Below are 18,720 nucleotides of genomic sequence, written 5' to 3' on the forward strand. Positions count from 1 at the left end.
AGACTTGCAGAGGCTGTGTGTCCTGCTCAGGGTCCCACGGTGAGTCCCAGAGCAGAAATGCAAACACGGGGTCGTGATTCGGCCACTCTGTTCTTGTCTCACCCATGCACACGGTGTCCCTCCAGGGAGTGCTTCGCTCCAAGAGGCCTCCATTCCCGTCCGTCAAAGGACAGGCTTGGCTTGAGCTTTGAAGCCCCTTCTGGCCTCACATTCTGATTCGGATCCTGTCCAGGCCGTTGTTACCTGCGGAGCAGAGAAATATCTCCTTTAATTTGTTGTAAAATTTCTTCTGAGCTTCAAGGGGCATCCAGTACCTTTTTCATCTCTTCCCTGCGGAGACAGGATTTCAAGAGCAAGAGGTGAGGCTCCTAATTATGTGCTTTGGTTGTTCAGAAACAAAACAAACCCTCATCCAAAATAAACAGGCTTTCTTGCTTTTAGGGAGAAAAATGACACATATGCATATTCATTTATATGGTAATTATTATTATTTAGCTACACAGGGACTAGAATTGGTAATTTAGAGCACAAAAAGGAAGCAGGGAATAGCGTTCAGGGAAAAATAATGCAATCATAACCCATCAGGATTCTGTAGTTAATGTTGGGGTTTTTTTCTTCTCTTTTCCTTTTTTTTTTTTTGGTCTAATGCAATCTCTTTGAAGAATTTCTTTGAAGTGACCATCAAATGCGTTAGAGAAAGAGAAATTAGCCCTTTGTATTGGAACGATGAAAAGGAGGTGGGCTCTACCTGTTGGGGACCCATGGCCTTTCTTTAGGGACAGCCAAGGTCTTTGTTTTTTTGTTTTTTTTTTAAAGATTTTATTTATCCGCTTGACAGAGATAGAGACAGCCAGCGAGAGAGGGAACACAAGCAGGGGGAGTGGGAGAGGAAGAAGCAGGCTCCCAGTGGAGGAGCCTGATGTGGGGCTCGATCCCAGAACGCTGGGATCACGCCCTGAGCCGAAGGCAGACGCTTAACGACTGAGCCACCCAGGCGCCCCGACAGCCAAGGTCTTGACATCTGAGAGCTCTTCAGACCACGTCTCTGAGGGCAGAGGGAAGCTAAGAAATGAGGCAGTGGCTTCAGGAAATTTGAGAGGAAAAGGCTCTAATACCAGAGAGATGCTAAGTCTTACTTCTCCAGAGTCACATTTGGTTTCCAGGGTTTGGATTACTGCAGTCCCTTTCCTTCCTTTGGCCCTAATCCGTCCTCGCAGCTACCCTGCTTTCTTCCCGGCCCCTTCTTCATATTGCTGCCGCAGGGACTGCTTAACATAAAATGAACGAATTTATTTCTTGACTGCAGTACATTCGTATGGTTCAAAATCCAAAAGGTGCCCAAGGCCCCTCACCCTCCTGCCCCCCAGTCACCCACTCCCTTCCTGGAGGCAACTGATGTTAGCGCTCCCTTGAAAGAACACCCCTCGGAAGGATGTTTTTATTTTATGTCTATGGAGGTGGTTGTCTTTTTAAAACCCATGCCATGGTGTCCTCCCCTCTGAGAACCTTCACTGTTTCCCACCCTGCCTGGCTGCCCAGTTCTGTCCCTCTATCCCCTCGTGCCTGCTGTCTTTCACACCTCCTCCAGTTTCACCTGCGTGGCCCCTCCCAGGGCCTCCGCACACTGAGGGGAGGGTCTTCCAGTAGTTTCCCTCCCCTGGTGTCCACACCTCGTGTAACCCTCTCCCCTTGAGTGGGACTAGGGCCAACAGAAGAGGGCAGATGTGAAGACAGGTCATTCCTGTGATGATGTTACATGATCTAAGACTTTGGGTGGACTGGAGAGAGAGTCTCCTTGCTGGCCTGACAAGTGAGCTGCTGTGTTGGGGAGGCCCACGTGGGCAGCCTCCAGCCCTCGAGAAACCAGAGCCCCCAGTCAAACAGCAGCACAGAAGGGAATTCTGCCAACAGCCTGAAGGAGCTCAGAAGTGGATTCCTCCCCTGTCCAGCATCCGGATGAGAATGCAGCCCGACTCTCTCCTTGATTGCTGCCCTCTGAGACCCCAGCAGAGAACCAGCTAAGCAGCACGCAGACTCCTGCTCCACAGAAACTGAGATAATATATGTGCTATTTAAGCCACTAAGATTGTGCATTTGTTACACAGCAATAGAAACCTGATTCACACACGCTCTTCTCACTGCCTGGGGCCCCCACCACGCAGCCGGGCAGCTGCTCCTCATTCCTTAGTCTCAGGTTAGAGTCACACCCTCAGGGAGGTCCCCAAGCTTGCCGAGCCCCAGGGAGGCTGGGTGCCCTGTTACGTGCCTTCACGGCCTCTTGCTCTCCTGCTCCTCCAGATGCCCACAGTCACGGTGTGGGGGCAGGGGCCCCATCTGTCCCAATCAGCGCAGAACCCCCAGCTCTTCACGTGGTACCTGGCTTAGATGCCAAGCTCGGGAAATATTCATGACATTCATGAATGAGAGAATGCCATTTGGATGAGTCCCCAGTCTGTACCACCAGGGCAAGGAAATCCTATCCTCATTCACTGTTGTCTCAAGGAGGGGAAGATGCGGAAAGTACAATGTGACTGCGCAGTTGAGTCCCAACATCCTAACGACGGTTTCAACAACAGGAACGTGTTTGTCCCAAGGCTTCTCTGGGGAAAATATTTTGATGGTTGCCCTGGCATGGTTTTATGTAACCGGTGGGGAGACCTGTTTAGTGCCTTTCCTCATCGCATTGCAAAATCGTTCTCCATTATCAGTGCTTTCAAGGTCCCCTGCAGCTTCACGGGTTCAACTGCTGTGCCCCAAGAGTAGCATTGTGCCCTGAGACCCCAGGGCTCAAGGTTTGAGAACCATCTTCCAATTCGATCTTGGTGCCCTCTGCCGAGACTTCCTGTGTCCTGCCTCGTCATCTCTTTCATCAGCTGGAACAAGGGTCAGCCACCAGGATGCTGGATTTTAAAATATTGAATGAAGGCTTATCATGAAAGTGACTGTGCCTTGTGGAGGAATTCCAATTCGTCTTATCAATTTTTTTAAAAAAACATTGTCTTTAGAAGTCATCCTACCTAAAACCTTTTACAGAAGGAGAAATTGAGGCCCAGATGAAAGAAGGGACTTAACTAAAGTCAGAGGACCAGTGGCCAGGACAGCAGGACACTGTAGCCCCTGCCACACTGAGGTTCTGACAGGCCCGGCTACCGCCGGGGTCTCTGATATCGTGCCAGGCCCGTTGACAAAGGCACTTCTGCGTTACCAGAACCAGACTAAGTTGGAAGGTCACGGGCGAGAAAATATCTGGTTAAGAGAAGAAAAAGAAGAAATGTTTTGATGTATGGTCGCCCTCATCCCCCCCAGCTGTGTGGTGGAGAGGGAAAGCCTTGTACCCAATTACCATGGCCTGTCAGACAGTGGGAGTTTGTCACCCGAGAAAAAGCAGAGGCCTCTGCAGGTCAGGGATGTGATTTATGGGCTCTGCAGATGGCTTGTGTCCGCCTCTGCTGGCCGGAGCTGTCCCTGGCATGTCTGGGCTGGGGGGTCAGCAGCTAGGAAAAAGGCAGAAGGGACCCAGTGGGGAGAGCCCCCCAGGCCTTAGCACGTCTCCTTGTGGAGCTCCCTGAGGTCACAGGCAGGTCGCGTGCGCTCTGGGGTCCAAAGGGCTGCCTTGCTCTCCCTATTGAATGAGATCCTAAAGTGCTCAGCATTGCGCCTGGCTCTGAGGTCCACTCAGGCAGTGTTCCCCGTGCAAGAGGAGCAGGTGGAAACAGATCACGTATGGGCGGGAGAAGACTGCTCCTTCCTACTTCACCGCCTGGAGTCCGGTGCGCTTCTGGGGGCAGCACGTGACCTGCCGCCCAGCCTGCCGTCGGCATCATTACTCAAATGAGTTCTGGAACATCCCCACTGCCCGCCTGGATGAGAATTAGCAGTCTTTTAAATGTAGGGCCGGAGGGGAAAAAAATCAATGAAATTTGAAAATCAGCTGGAGTCCATCTCTGCTTCTGTCCATGCGCCTTGGTTTTTCTTTGATTCTGTGAGCTTCCACTTGGGATGGAGTTCTACCGTTCGGGAGGTGAGGACTAGCTCAAAAGATGGCAGAGCATGAGGCCGAGCAGAAGCCAAGCACACGGAACTCCCCCCTTGAGGGCTGCTCTGGGCTGTCGGGCAGGCATCTTTATCATGAGCGAGGCAGGAACAGGCCCCCTTGGGCTCAGCGGGTCGGTGTCCCCCATTCGTGTTCTGTGTCACAGCATGGTCTTTCTGCTTCCCAAACCAGGATGCTTGGAGCCCCAGCCAACGGGACGCTGTGCTCTAACGGACACTAGACCTCAACATCCTTGTGTCTGCCCCTGCTGCGCCCAAGGGGAGCCTGCGGGGACACCACCCCATCCGCACCCAGGTCACCGCATTCTAGCCCACTCTGCCCAGTCCTCAGCAGTTGGCCAGGTCTTCCTAATGCCCTCACCAAATGCCCAGAGTGGAAACCGGCGCCTGTCCACTAGGACGTGTGGTTAGCCACAAGGGATGTAAACAGGCCTTGGCTTCAGTGAGCTCCAGAAGTATCACCTTGCCCCATGGCTCATCAGGCCTGTGGTCTTGTGGTAGTAGAGATCAGGAAGAGTAAAAACGAAGCCCAAGCACCGGCAGCAGAGAGCGGAACTGGCCCATCAAGGTAAAGACACAAATAATGGTTAGCCAGCACGTAGGAGCACGTGGTATGTTCCAGACACTGTACCAAGCTCTGAGGCATTTTCTGATGGGAGCCACACAACTGTCCCATGAAGGTGTCGACAACTAAGACTTACGGGCACCTACTGTGCTTTGGAACCCGTTTTCAGTGTTCATGTTGGGCACAAAATAGAACAAAGGAAACAGTGCCCCCTTTCATGGGCGTGCGGCTGGCGGTGCAGGTGGGGGGCCAGCGCTGCAATCCTCCCCTCTGGCCAAAAAGGAGGCCACAGCCCCAGAAACGTGCTGTGGATCGAGAAGCAGGAAACATGTGCTGTCTAAAGGAAAACAGACCTTCTGGAAGTCCGTCACGTTCAAGACATCTGGGTCCACATCATCGCCCTCCTTGGACTGAGGAGAGGGTGTCGTCATCAGAAGCCAGACTTTGGCCCGCCAAACGCTGACCTCGCTCCCCAAGTTCCCAGTTGGGGAGAAGATCTGGGCACTCGGGGAGGAGGTCACAGCCCCGGCCCCGCCCCGAACAGCACCAGGCAGGGCAGGGGGTGTTCACCGCACACAAAATGCAAAATTCTCCTCTGTGTTCCCAGGGGGACCTCTAATTTATCTCATTTCGTGTCCTGGAGGCTCTGAGCTATTTCGCAAGAGAGGAGGGGATGAGGCAGCGTACTTGTGACCGTGGACCCTGAAGTTTCGGATTTACTTGGCAGGCTTCTGGTGCCTTTTCCTTTCTCCCTTTTTAGGCACAGATTTATGCTTCCCTGCCCATAACGCGAGTCAGTATTTACAGTGGAAATGCTGGCGGAGTCGAGCCCGAGTCTGGGCCGCGGGACCACGGGCCGTTTGTTTTATTTCTCCTTGCGGCGCCGTCGGGCTGCCATTCATCACCCACCTTTCATCCTCTGACGGGAGGAGCGCAGGATTTTCGTGCCATTGTTCTGACACTCACGGGTTTATGGATGTCACGGCATCCTCCGAGGAGCGCGGTTTTATTGATCATCAGCTCTGCGGAGGCCCGGGGCTGCGTGTCCCTCTCACACGGAGGCGGTTAGGATTGCCGGGCGTCGAAGGAAAACTTACCGCGTGCGTCCTGGCGAGGCAGGGCTCCGAGGGAGCCGCCGCGGACACCCGCAGGGATCCCTCATCCAGGGGGTTCTGGCCCCTCGCTGGAGGCCGAGGTTGGCCGATTGGCGTGATGCGGGGCTTGCTGATGGTGTGCAGGGCCCAGCTGTGTGCCCGTGGAGCAGCCGCACCCGGGTGGCCTGCGGGTGGCAGGTGCAGGTGACCATCCCTCTCACTGGAGTCAGGAGGATAAACGGGACGGGATGCGGCCCCGAATCTGATGTTGAGTAGCCCCAACTTTGGCTCCAGCAGAGAGTACTGGGAGGCCCGGCAATGCTGGAAACAGGGCTGGATGTGGAGCCACCAGCACGTCACCTGGGCCGGGTGGAGCGCCCCTTCCGAGGGGGAGCGGAGACCCGCCTCCCGAGAGTGGGGAAACGCTGGCCAGGGGGGCAGAGCCGAAGGCGGCAGAGCCTTGTGCCCTCATTCCTAAGCTCTTCACTCCTCGGTTCCTCAGTGAGCTCCCACTCAGAGCAGCGTGGTGTGTGCCAGAGGCGGGAACACATGCTGGGCACCCCCACTTCTCCAGCAGCCGCGTCCGTGAGACGGCGTGTTAGCACTTCGTGTGCGTGGTCGCATCTAACTCCAGACACCAGCGGGGCGGGCGCTCCCAGCTCTGCCTGCATCGCAGACAGGAAGTAGTCGCACAGCTGGGAGGTGGGGGTCCCAGGGTGCCCATCTGGCTCAATACTGTCAGTCAGTAGGATTTGAAAGACACGTGGAAAGTCACGCGGGTGGTTTTTAGCTGTGATCTGTAGCATAGTCACTACCCCCAACTTGAATTAACAGACTGCCTCTACCATGAACGATACGTCAGGGTATTGGTCAGAACACAGGAGCAAGCGTGTATTTCCTTGGTGTGCATTTTCTTTACTGTCACTTGGTGGCATTCACTAGTATCAAGACTGGTGAATTCTCATTCTCTGCAGACATGATAGATGTTCTCACATTTTCCTTTGCAACAATTGGTTAGGTTTTCCTGCAGCAGCAGAAGGGGGTCTAGTCTCTGGAAGCGGAAGATCGTGGACCGAGATGAGAGGAGTTTAGCAGGACGTGAACAGTGGTCCCGGCCTCCCTGCGTGTTGGGAGTGGATGCCTGGGGGAAGTGAGCTGAGGGAGAAGGACGCATTGACTGGGAGAGAGGGAGTAAAGGTGGGAAGGTACTTTCTTGAGGAAGCGAACCGATACGTGGGAGACAGGACAGAGGGGCCAGCACCCCATGGGGACAGGGGGGTGGGGGAGCCGGAGGGACAGCGGCTCCTTGTGGAGGTGCAGCCTTGTGTCGTGCAGGGCGCTGCCCACCTTGTGGGACCTGGCCTCACAGCTTCATAAAGTCACCCCTCTGTGGATTCAGCCTTTCTAAGTCTCGTGGAAATACGGCTGCCCTAGCACCTGGATTGCTGGTAGGGGAGGGAAGGAGCAGGTGTGTGTGAAACGCCTCCTTGGGGCCAGGTACTCAACTATCACACTTGTTATCGATGACCTCGTGCGTCGTTTCAGTGACGTTCTCGTGGGTGGTCATATTGCCCCCACTGTACAGACGAGGGCACTGAGACTTGGGCCAGCTCGTTGAGATGACAAAGCTGTGGGGTTGGAGCCAAGATTCAGACCCAGCCACAGCTCCATCCGTGACCAGTGCCTTCCCTGCCCGGGGTCCAGATGGGCAGTGTGGGGGTCCCAGGACAAGAGGAGAGCTCCAGCTTGCGGGGAGGCAGGAACAAGGGCTGGCCACCTTGGTGTGCGGCTGTGCCTGGCTCAGTAGACTGGCACGGAGAGGGAGGAATGAGGTCCGAGGAGCCTGGGGTCTGTGGACGTGGGGGGAGGGGGACCCTGCAGCCTGTGAGATTGAGGGCAGGGGCTCTGCCAGCATTGGTACCCGAACTCGGATACAGCACTCGACCTGTGCGCTGTACTCGGGAATTCCCCAGAGAGGAGTGGTTTTAATTGTTCATCAGACTGAGGTTCCTTGTCGGCCCATCCCCCAGTGGCTGCCCCTACTGCCCCGTGGGGGTCCCCCCTTCTTTTCCTGATTTTAGGGAGCTGGTAGAACCGTGTAGAAGCAGGCTGCATGGCTGGAAGTAAATTACGTGGTAATGTTCGAAGATTGTCAGAGGCAGGCCAGTCACTCGTCCTGTTGATGCTGTTTTTCATGCATGATTGTTAATGTGCTAGTCACTCTTAAACTGTCTTTGTTGGACCATAGATCTCAACAGTTCCCCTACTCAGGATCACCTGGTCCATCCCTCTTGATTCACAGAGGATTTTCAATGCCTTGTACGAGTGAAGGGGCCAGCTGGGAGAGGAGATGAGTAAGAAGGCTTAGGGCTGCAGGTGACAGCTCGCCCCCCAGGTGCAGACACTCCGACCTGTCCGTGGTGGATAAACACTCCCACGAATTAATGAATCAATGGGGCAGTGAAGAAGTGAATGGATCTTACCCCGCTGTAACAACATGATGACTGTTTACCCACGTGCTGGACCCCCACCTGTGGCCCATGTGGCTCCTGCCCGTGTCCAGAGGCGCAAACTGCCCTGGGGGAGGGCCCCCTGGCCAGGCGATGGCAAATGGCCCCGAGCACTCTGGAGCAGGTCTACTGTAGCTGAGGCCACTCACCAGACTCCCCTCATTCTAATCCAAACGTGTTTTCCCCAAGTCCTCTGTAATTGGAAAGCTTTCCTCAGTTCCTATCTGGAATGCCAGTTATTCCTCTCTCCAAGAGATCACCTTTCTACATGAACCCCTTATGTTAAGTTCCACAAACTTGGGCCACCTGGCTGGCTTGGTCAGTGAAGTGTGCAACTCTTGATCTCAGGGTCATGGGTTCAAGCCCCACTTTGGGTGTAAAGAGAACTTAACAATTAAATCTTTAAAAAAGGGATGCCTGGGAGGCTGTCAGTTGAGCGTTTGACTCTCGATTTCGGCTCAGGTCATGATCTCCAGGTCGTGAGATCGAGCCCTGCATTGGGCTCCCAGCTCAGGGTGGAGTCGGCTTGAGATTCTCTCTCTCTCCCTCTGCCCCTCCCTGCACTCGAGCTCTTGTGCGCACTCTCTCCTTCTCTCTCAAATAAATAAATAAATAAATAAATAAATAAATAAATATTTTTAAAAATCTTCAAAAAAGTTGTACAAACTTAAAAGGATTCCTTCTTGCAAGTAGGTAGAGAAAAAGAACCTAGCTCATCTTTCTCAAAATTGTAAGGATAAAACTAGCCACCTCTTTGTTGCCAGACATTATACTTGTTTTGTGGGTGTTTGCTTGGGGTCCTTATTTAATTACCCCAACAGCTATGGGCTAGACTGATATTATCGCCCCACTTTGCAGATAAGGAGAGCAAGGCCGGTGGAGGGGAGCTGAGGTGACTGGTGGGAAGTCACCCGACGGGTGGAGCACAGGCTGATTCCAACCCCCTGCTTTTCCCCAGCAGATAATGTGACACCCTAAAGGGCAAGTCTTGTTTCTGAAGAGGTGGGTCCACACGGCAGACACGCTGTGAAATGTTGGAGAGGAATGACTCCGTTATCTGGATGTTGTTGGATTGTCCGTGTCATTCAGTTCCAACCAGAGCCACTGTGTGTGAGCCTGAGAACAAGCTGTTAGCCCAGAAAGTGTGTTATCGCTGTCGTGGGCTATCTGGTGTCACCCCGCCTCGGAGATGGGAAGGGACTGGTCCATTTGGGGACAGAATCGGGTGGTCTTCAAACTGGGGTTTCCTCTGCAGAGCAGCTCCGGGGGCACCAGAGGCATTGAATGGGAATTTGACTTTAAATATATATATATATATATATATATATATATATATATATATATATATATATATATATATATTTTAGCTATTTGGAAACATGCACATCTGTGCTGTACCACATTTTAACACCCTGGTGCTCGCTAGGCTTTTGACCCGCAGACCTAGGAGTACCGATTGTCCTGGATCTGTACGTTTTTATGGAATGCCATGCTTGTGTCACGGATGAGCCAGAGTGGGGCTCAGCCCTGTTGGTCATTGACAGGAGTCCCTCGTGCATGTTCAGCCTTTTCCGAGCAGGCGCACGGCTGCTAGGCTGTGCCCAGAAGGCGGGGCAGAGCCCGGGGCTGCCTTGTCGCTGCGGAGCCTGTGCATAGGAGCGAGTTAAGGGATGACCCGTCGTGCTGCATTCGTGGACTTGAGTGTGGTCAGGAACACCGGCACGTGTTGCATTTTGTTTGAAGTTAAACTTTGAAATAAAAATTCTTGTAGGTCATCCTTCGGGTGAGTTGGACACGGAAGGCACCCTGAGATGATCTGGCAGGCTGAGTGTCCGTGGTTTTGTATAAACTGAGGGAACTGCAACTGGGGCAATCTGAGGTCAACTTTTGCGTGCTTATCAAAACAGCCTCCTTGTTCTCACAAACTGCCTTTACAACGCGTTGGTTTGCCAAACTCGACCTTTTCAGATGCATTTCTGGCTGGTAACATGTCTCTTTTTTCCTTCTTGTCTGTGTTGGGAAATCACGGGGGAATACTTCATTAGAAAGAAGAGGGATAGCTGGTGGGTCCATGGTGCGTCTTGGGATGCTTCCCCGGGTTCGGACTTGAGCTGAGGGAATCCGATTCGTCAAGTCCAAATCTTCAGCCTCAGATCGCCCCCTCAGGACTGCGAGGAATCAGCATTCGGCTCCTAGGAACGTCTGCTGTGGAGGCTCCCACGTCTGCAGTTAGAGCTGGGAGCCAGAAAAGGGGCCTCCCGGGGGAAGCACCCCACTCTGGTCTTCAGAGGAGAGGGGAGGAGACCAGGGGCAATGCATCAGAAAGCAGAGGACCCAGAGGACAAGAGTTTTACGGCGTGAAGTTACTAATTACGCTTTAATAACAGTCAGGAGGGCAGAAGAGGCCAGTGCTCACACAGAGCGGGACAGCCCGCTCCGCGTCGGGCCGCGCTCTGCTGGGCCTCGCCAAGTTCCCTAGGCTGGCTGGCTGCGTTCTTTCCCTTTTTTTCATCTGTGACATCTGCTCGGTGCTTGTCCCTCCTGTGATACCATACCCCTCGCAGCTGTGCAGACCTCCAGCTCTGCGCGGGTGCAGGGAGTGCCCTGAGCATACGGCCTTTTTGATGTGTGATAAAACAGAACCGAGCCACGGGGGTATGGCGAGCGAAGGCATCAGAATATCAATTAACCTGCTCCGAACAAAGCTGCGGCTCCAGAGTGGAATAGACATTTCACTGAAGTGTCAGGAAGATGGATAATGTATTCTAATTAGGGATTGACTGATACCTCTGCATCTAGCCACTCCTGGTAGTCAGACCCAGAACCGAACGGGGGTGCCACCATGGCACTGGCTGCGTGCTACTTACTGATTTATGACTTCTGGCTTTGCCAGAATTTGCAGCCATTCACTTGCTTTCAACCAAAACTGCAGTCTTCCCTCGAAAGTGCAGTCCATCTTGCACCCGGATCGCTGCACACAACCTGTATAAATGCCAGAACTCTGGGAAGGAAGGTTCTTCCCGAGCGCTAAGCCTGGTGCTTCCATCTTAAGGATGTCCCGGGACCTACGCTCCCTGCTGCAGAGGCCTCGGTCACTAGCCTTCCTTCCCAGGAGGACTGACTTGGGCCCGTGTGGGGTTGAGGGATCTGCGTGGCTGTCTGTCCCACCAAGCGTGGGCTGCGCGAACAGGGCGTGAGTGCTGCCCTAAGGGGTCCCTCAAGGGAACTTAGTACCTGGGTGATCAGACCATCCCCTGGAGTCTGAAAGAGCAATCCTGGAGAGCCAGCGGCTTGGGATTCACTTCAGAGCCCCCCACCTTCTTTTAAAAATTTCACGTCCGCACCAGAATGATGCACGAGTGAGGCCAGGCTAATTAGGGAGATGTTCCTCATTTTGCTGCACTTTTCCTGTGTAATTGGAAGGCCTGCTTTCTCCAGCGAGAAGTCGGTGAGAGCTGTTCCCCTGAATAGTTCTAAAAGCTTTGGACCACATACTGATATCAGCTGCAATTTATGGGCGAGATGATAATGATTGCTCCTTAATGCAATATTAAAAGCGGAGGTCTGTCTCGGTGCTGAGTGGAGACGGAGTTCCAACCTTCTTTCAGCTTCAAAAAGGAACTCGAGACAATCCCCAGCCCTGGTACCAGAAGCAATCAGTGGGCTCCCAGCCCCTCCCTCCAAATAAAGAAAAAACAAGCGGGTCTGAATGTAGCTGAAGTTCAGAAAGTTGTGGTTTGGCTTCCGGAGCCGCGAGCGGGGACCTCTCAGATGTGGTGCCTCCCGGCTCCTGCGGTGGTGTGCACATCTGTGGGTGTTTGCTCGTCTTAAGAGCGGCAGCCCAGCTCAGGCTGGCTATAACAAGGACTTGAGGGAGCAAAAGGCTGTTAAAAAAATTTTTTTTGCACTTTTGCTTCATTAGTTCTAGAAACCAGAGTTCCGTAGGCTGCACGTTTTCCTGCATAATTTAAGAAATTAATGAAAGCATGCCTGCTTTTTCCAACACTCTTTACTCTATAAATTTGTTTAGCTTTTCTTTTTTTTTTTAACTGTCAGTAGAGGCCATTGGAACCTAAATATTTTAATATTGAAGAAATGCAGGCCCTTTACTGGTTAGCTCCTTTTTAGGAACACATGGTGTTCTGTAAATCAGGTGTTATATAAATGACCTTGAATCTGAGTTCACCCCTATGACCTTAAAACAACTAAGTTCTCCTGATGATTCGAGGGAGGGGTCTATGGCTGGGGGGGTCCCATACTGGGGGCCAATGTCAGAGTCCGCAGCTTCCCGGGTAGTCACCTGACCGCCTCACTGCAGAGGGGAGACCTGAAACTGTTGGCTGCTTTATTTCGCTCTTGCAAAGCTCTCTTTACCTAATGTATCTGGACATCAAATCTGAACGGTTAAAAAGTGTGTGTGTGTGACGCTAGACTCCTGACACTTGAAAGGACTTTAGAAATTGTTTAATATGAACCTTGCTGAGAGACATACAAAAATCGACTTAAACAAACGGGAAGGTAAGGCACTGAGTTGTGAAAATGTCAATTCTTCATACATTCGTACATGTAATGTCATTCCAAAATTCTAGTAGAATTTCTGTTTTTGAACTTGCAAAATATTTTTGCTGCTTGCTTGGAAGATCACATTTTTGAGAACAAGAAAAAAGAAGGAGGAACATATCCTATTAGATGTAACAAACATTATACAACAACATTTTAAATGGTGTGAGGGGGCTCCCGGCTGGCTCAGTCAGCGGAGTGTGCAGCTCTTCATCTCGGCGTCGTGAGTTTGAGCTGCCGATTGGGCGTAGAGCTTACTTAAAAAAAATTTTTTTTTTTTAAATGGCATGAGGATGATTCTAGAGTCTACAGGCAGGAAGATGCCAGAGCCCACATGGTGTCAGCATTCAGACAGTGACAGGAATGACACTCGGGGGGAAAAGAGAGGTGTTTCCTAGACGAGATCGGGACAGTTGGTGGGTCACCAGGTGACAAATCAGTTCACAGCCTTGTGTCATGTTCAAAATAAAATGTGGCTCCATTAAATGTTTACACATAAAGAGTAAAATCATAAGACAACACGATTTAAATGCAAGTGAGTATCTAGCGCCTTTGTAATGGGACAGGCGTTTTTTGTACATCACACAGTGCCAGACCCAAAGAGGAAACGGCACGGATTGATGTGGCCCAAAACTTCTGTGTTAAAAACACCCCTACACAAAATTAGAATGTCAGAGACAAACTGCAGAAAATGCTGGCAACGTTGTTTGCCTCAAAGGGTCTGTGGTAGCGTTTGCCAAAATGGGTTAATTCTTTTTATGTAAAGAACTCTTATAAGTAAACAAAAGGACAAAACCCCAAGAGGAATCTTGATAGATGGTACGCATTGACATTTTGGATACGAAAAAAATTCAAATAACCAATAAACACGTGGAAAAAATGTGGAGCCTCACTACTGATCAGAGAAATGTAAACTAGAGCAGCAGTGGTGTCCTCTGCCGTGCTGGGTAGATTTTCCCCCCAGATGACGCCTGACCTTGACAAAGGTACAGGGAAGCAAGTGATCTGAGGCTGGCTCCATAAACCGGCCAGGGCAGTTCTAGAGAGCAACATGGCAGAATGCATCAAGAGTCACAAAAGAAGGTACCAACTTTTAGGAATCTGTTTTCAGGGGGGACACCTGGGTGGCTCAGTTGAGTAAGCGTCTGACTCTTGATTTCAGCTCAGGTCATGATCTCAGGGTTGTGAGACTGAGCCCCGGGTCGGGCTCCACGCTCAGTGGGGAGTCTGCCTGGGATTCTCTCTCTCCCTCTGCCCCTCTCTCCTTCTGTGTGCATCAAGATGTACTTACAGCAGTTTTTAAAATAATGGTGGAAAACTAAATGAACAACAATGTGGGACTGGTTAACGTTTGTCAGGTTAGTTCATGCGGTGCTCGGCAGCGGTGGAAGCTTCCAGGAGGGGAGCATTTTGTCACATGGGAGAATGTTCCGGAAATGTTTTTGCTGTATGAAGAGTACAGACTACAAAGTAGTATGCACGGCGTGATTTGTTCCCCCCCAGGAGAAAGATACCCATATGTGAAGGCTGGAAGGAGCTACAGCAAAGTGTCAGCTGTGGCTAGGCTGGGCCAGTGGTGTTACCAGTGACTGGGCAGTCATTTCAGCTTTCCAGTGTCTTCCACATAGTGTACAGTGATCATGTGTTTCCTTCACAATTGGACTTAAATGGTTAATAAAAATAAATATTCTAGACCAGTTTCCTCACTGTACCCAGAAGGGGCTGAAGCCTGAGGGATTTCAGCCCTGGAACAAATTGGCTACAGAACAGAAATTTGAACTCAGATCTCTCTCTCTCTCTCTCTCTCTCTCTCTTTTTTTTTAAAAGGACTTTATTTATTTGAGAGAGAGAGTGAGTGAGCATGAGCAGGGGGAGGGGCAGAGGGAGAAGCAGGCTCCCTGCTGAGCAAGGAGCCCGATGCGGGCCTCCATCCTAGGACCCCGGGATCATGACCAGAGCCGAAGGCAGACGCTCAACCGACTGAGCACGCAGGCGCCCTGAGGTTTGTTCTTAAGAAAAGTGGGGTTTCATGTTGACTCAAGTGGTTCCTCCTCCCAGGATCCCCTATCCAAGAAACTCTGTTTAGGAAATACTCCACAGCATGGAAAGAGCCGTACGCACAAAGCTGTTCATCACAGCGCTATTCCGATCACGAGAATTATTAGCAGTTGAAATGTTCCATCATGGGGAGTGGCTAAGCAACCATGGCGGGCTCACTGGGTGGGACGTTATGTAGACGCTGAAACTTGCGGTAGTGCAGAGGCGTGACGGTATGAGAAAGTGTTTTGGTAGCTGTTAATGTGTAATGGAAAAAATCAGGACATCGAACATGTATGTTGTGATTATAGTCATAAATGTAAGATTCAGAAGGGAATGTAATAATGGAGAGTGCTTAATAATGGAGCGTTAAGCTGGGTGATGTGGCTATTAGAAACATTTACTTCTTTTGTTTTAAAAGTTCTAGTTTTTCTTTTTTTTTTTTTAAGATTTTATTTATTTATTTGACAGAGAGAGAGACAGCCAGCGAGAGAGGGAATACAAGCAGGGGGAGTGGGAGAGGAAGAAGCAGGCTCCTAGCAGAGGAGCCTGATGTGGGGCTCGATCCCAGAACGCCGGGATCACGCCCTGAGCCGAAGGCAGACGCTTAACAACTGAGCCACCCAGGCGCCCCAAAAGTTCTAGTTTTTCTATAAAGCTATGTTATTCCTTTTATAATTCCAAAAAAAATCTAAAAAGTAAAGATAGATGAGCACCTTTCCAAATTCTGTGCCTAGGGCTGGATTCTGGATGGCATCCCTGAAACTCGGGAGCAGGCCCTGATGATCCAGACCCTCGGGATCACCCCCAGACACGTCAGTGAGTAGCCTGTGAAGGGCCCTCCGGACGGGCTGCAGTCCCCACACCCCATGAGCGAGCACCCTGCTCTGTATCCCCGGCTTCTAGCACCCACCCTCAGCCCTGTGCCGACCCAGACCCAGGAGGAGAGAGGAGGGCAACATAGTTGAATTTTTCATAAAGCTGAAGGCATTCGGAGATTGCTTTTAGAAAAATGGGGTTTTGTTTTGACCCTGGTGGTTCCTTGATCCAGGAATCCCACATCTGAGAAACTCTCTTTAGGAAATAGTCCAAAATATGGCAAGAGCATGACACGCAAAGACGTTCCTCGGAGTGTTATTACAGTGAAAATTGTTAGGTGGGATGCTCGAGTGTGGGCTGCCCGCTGTCCTGACACTGTGTCTTCGTGGTTTGGTGCTGAGAAGACCACTCTAAGGGGTTCTTGGGGGTGGGAAATGGTGGTTGTGTTAGTGTCATTCCACAGCAAGAGAGACGTAAGACGAGTGATTGGCCCACGAGATCAGATGTCTGGGACCTGCTGCCCCACATGCCTGGTTGTGCTGTCTTCCTTCTCTGTCCAGTTGTGCTGAGTGCTCCAGACACCGTCCTGATTGAGAGAAACTTGGGGAAGAGAATCGACCCTCAAACAGGAGGTATGCCATTTCACCCCCATCCCACTCCATGGAGTTTCAGAGCTCATTGGAGTAACAGGCCCGCCCACCATTTACTGAACCCTTCTGCACTTGGGGTGTGTGCAGAGGGCCCCGTGGGGCCACAGAGGCCAGCACAGGCTCAGAGGCTGCAGGCTGGGCTTGGAGCAGGAAGTCACTTGGGAGATGATAAACTCCAGCAGAGGAGGAGTTGGGGGCCTCAGGGGCTGAAGGAGGAGCGCTGGCAATGTTGAGCTGGGTCTCAGCTCGCGAAGACCAGGTAGTTCAGCAGGGGCCCGGCGCCCTTGACCTCTGGCCTTAGGCTTTGGCCGCAGACAGCCCTGGTTTATGGACCCCGGCCCCGCCCCTTTCCCTCTGTGTGATGTGGGAGACGTGCCCAACATCTCCAAGACTCGGTTTCCTTACCTGTGCCTGGGGTGAGAAGTACCTTGTGGTCTGATTGCTGTGAAGACAAGTGTGTTCCAGATGGCCCATTAGAGTGAGCCCTCAAAACCACAGCCGTCCTTCCTGTTGTGCTGAGAATCCTCATCCTTTTGTTCTTTTTTAAAAAGATTTATTTATTCATTTTGGAGAGAGAGAGAGCACGAGCGGGAGAGGCAGAGGGAGAGAGAACCCCAGACCCTGGGATCATGACCCTAGCCGAAGCCAAGCGTCAGACACTCAGCCGACAGTGTCACGCGGGCGCCCCTCATCCTTTTGTTGCTGTTAATAGAGACGTAGGAGCAGCTCCAGAGCCAGAGCGCATCCGGCACGGCTTAGGGTGGGTGAGGACGCCTACGACTCGCACAGGCTTCGGGCCGCAGACGGCACGCCTCTGGCCAGATGCAGCGGTGGCCTGGCGGCCCCTGGGCGGCTCACTGACCACGTGCCTCTCCCCCTTGCAGAGATCTACCACACCACCTTTGACTGGCCCTCCGAATCTGACGTTCAGAACCGCCTGCTAGTGCCGGGGGGCGTCTCGGAGCTGGAGACGGCGCGGGGACTGCTGGAGTATCACAGGAACATTGTCAGGATCCTCCCCGCCTACCCCCAAATCCTGAAAGTCATCAATGCTGACCAGCCGTGTGTGGACGTCTTCTACCAGGGTAAACACAAACGGCAGGGGGTTCCCCGTGCACCTCGACCCTCCTCATCCCAGTGTCAACCCGCAGCACATCTCAGGGTCTTGAGTCCATTTAGAGCAGCCCCACTCCAGCCACTGCACTGTCGTTGGAGCAATAGCAAAGGTTCTGGAAAGTGGCTGGAGCAGGTGCCTGTGCACGCGTGTGTGTGCGCGTGTGTGTGTGTGTGTGTGTGTGTGTGTGTGTGTAGGTAAAGGTTGAGCCCTGAGACTTTGGAGCCAGGGGCCCTGTGTTCAAATCTCATCCCACCACACATCAGCTGTGTGGTCTCCAGCAACTCTCTTACCCTCTTGGCCTCAGTTTTGTCATCCCTAAAATGGGAACAAAAATCGTGTTTTCCTCAAACCTTGGGTGAGGATTACATGGGATTCTGCAAATCATGTTTCCACCGCCGTGAGCCCAGCAGCTGTACAGAGAAGAGCTCAGTAAGGTCAGACATCATTGCTATTGGGACTCAACGTCCTGTCCAAAAAGGCCAGGGAGAGTTAGAGTGAGTCTATCCCGGAGCGGCTGAATTATAATTGTCTCCACAGCCAGTGATCCCCTTCTATGCAATGCCAGGTAAATAACACAATAGAAATGCCGGTGCAGATGTCTAAGACACTGGACAGTTGGCAATGGCCCTTTTTGGTATATTCTCTCACATCACTTTAGGAGAAGTTTTGTTTTGGTGGGGAGGGTCTTCTGAGCTCCCTGGCCTGGCTATCCCCTTCGCCCCCATCTGCTGGTGACTTCCCCTTACCAAGAGCCCAGGGATGGCCCAGCCTCACTTCCCGAGGGGGCCAGTCACCCGGCGGGGGGATGTCTAGAAAATATCTTTACTTTAAACAAGCCAGGCTGTGGATGCCGTACCGTTTTCCAGTGGTTTTGCATCTCGGAAGGGTCTTTAGTAGCAGACGCTGGGCTCTGAAGATAAACAACCACAACATTTATCTTATGGCATGATTCTGAATTTACACATTAATTACTTCCAAATTACTTAATTAAATTTAAAAGTTCATATGATCGTTCATAAAGAATTCATGCCTGGAATTGTAAATAAAAATGTGAGCGTCTGCATATTAATTATTATTAATTAATAATGCAGACAGATAAATTGAAAATCGGAATGCAAAATTCTCTCTGTTGTTTTTTTTAATCTCTCTGCAGTGCATCCAGCAACCACATATTTTTAAAAAGAATAATTAGATGTTGAGACTGTCTGGGGGATCATTACTTCTAATTAACTTAGTTATTTACTATAAATTAAGCATCATTTGTAAGCAGGCTGCTTTGCCCGTAGAGCATGTGCATTTCCGATGTGCCGCATCA

At 51.6% G+C, this 18,720-nt stretch overlaps 1 protein-coding gene across 2 annotated transcripts in view; it reads left to right on the top strand.

The window, feature by feature from the left end:
* AK8 (adenylate kinase 8) overlaps window positions 1–18,720 on the top strand; it is a 121,869-nt gene that overhangs the window by 24,415 nt on the left and 78,734 nt on the right. For both annotated transcript variants that reach the window (XM_045771027.2, XM_045771028.2), the window contains exons 6-8: window positions 15,557–15,638; window positions 16,199–16,270; window positions 17,173–17,373. In XM_045771027.2, coding sequence (XP_045626983.2) covers window positions 15,557–15,638; window positions 16,199–16,270; window positions 17,173–17,373 — 355 coding nt within the window. The remainder of the gene's footprint in view (window positions 1–15,556; window positions 15,639–16,198; window positions 16,271–17,172; window positions 17,374–18,720) is intronic.

This window comes from Ursus americanus, chromosome 18 (assembly GCF_024610735.1).
Source record: "Ursus americanus isolate L20-20 chromosome 18, mUrsAme1.1.p, whole genome shotgun sequence".
In the NCBI taxonomy this organism is placed as follows: Eukaryota; Metazoa; Chordata; class Mammalia; order Carnivora; family Ursidae; genus Ursus; species Ursus americanus.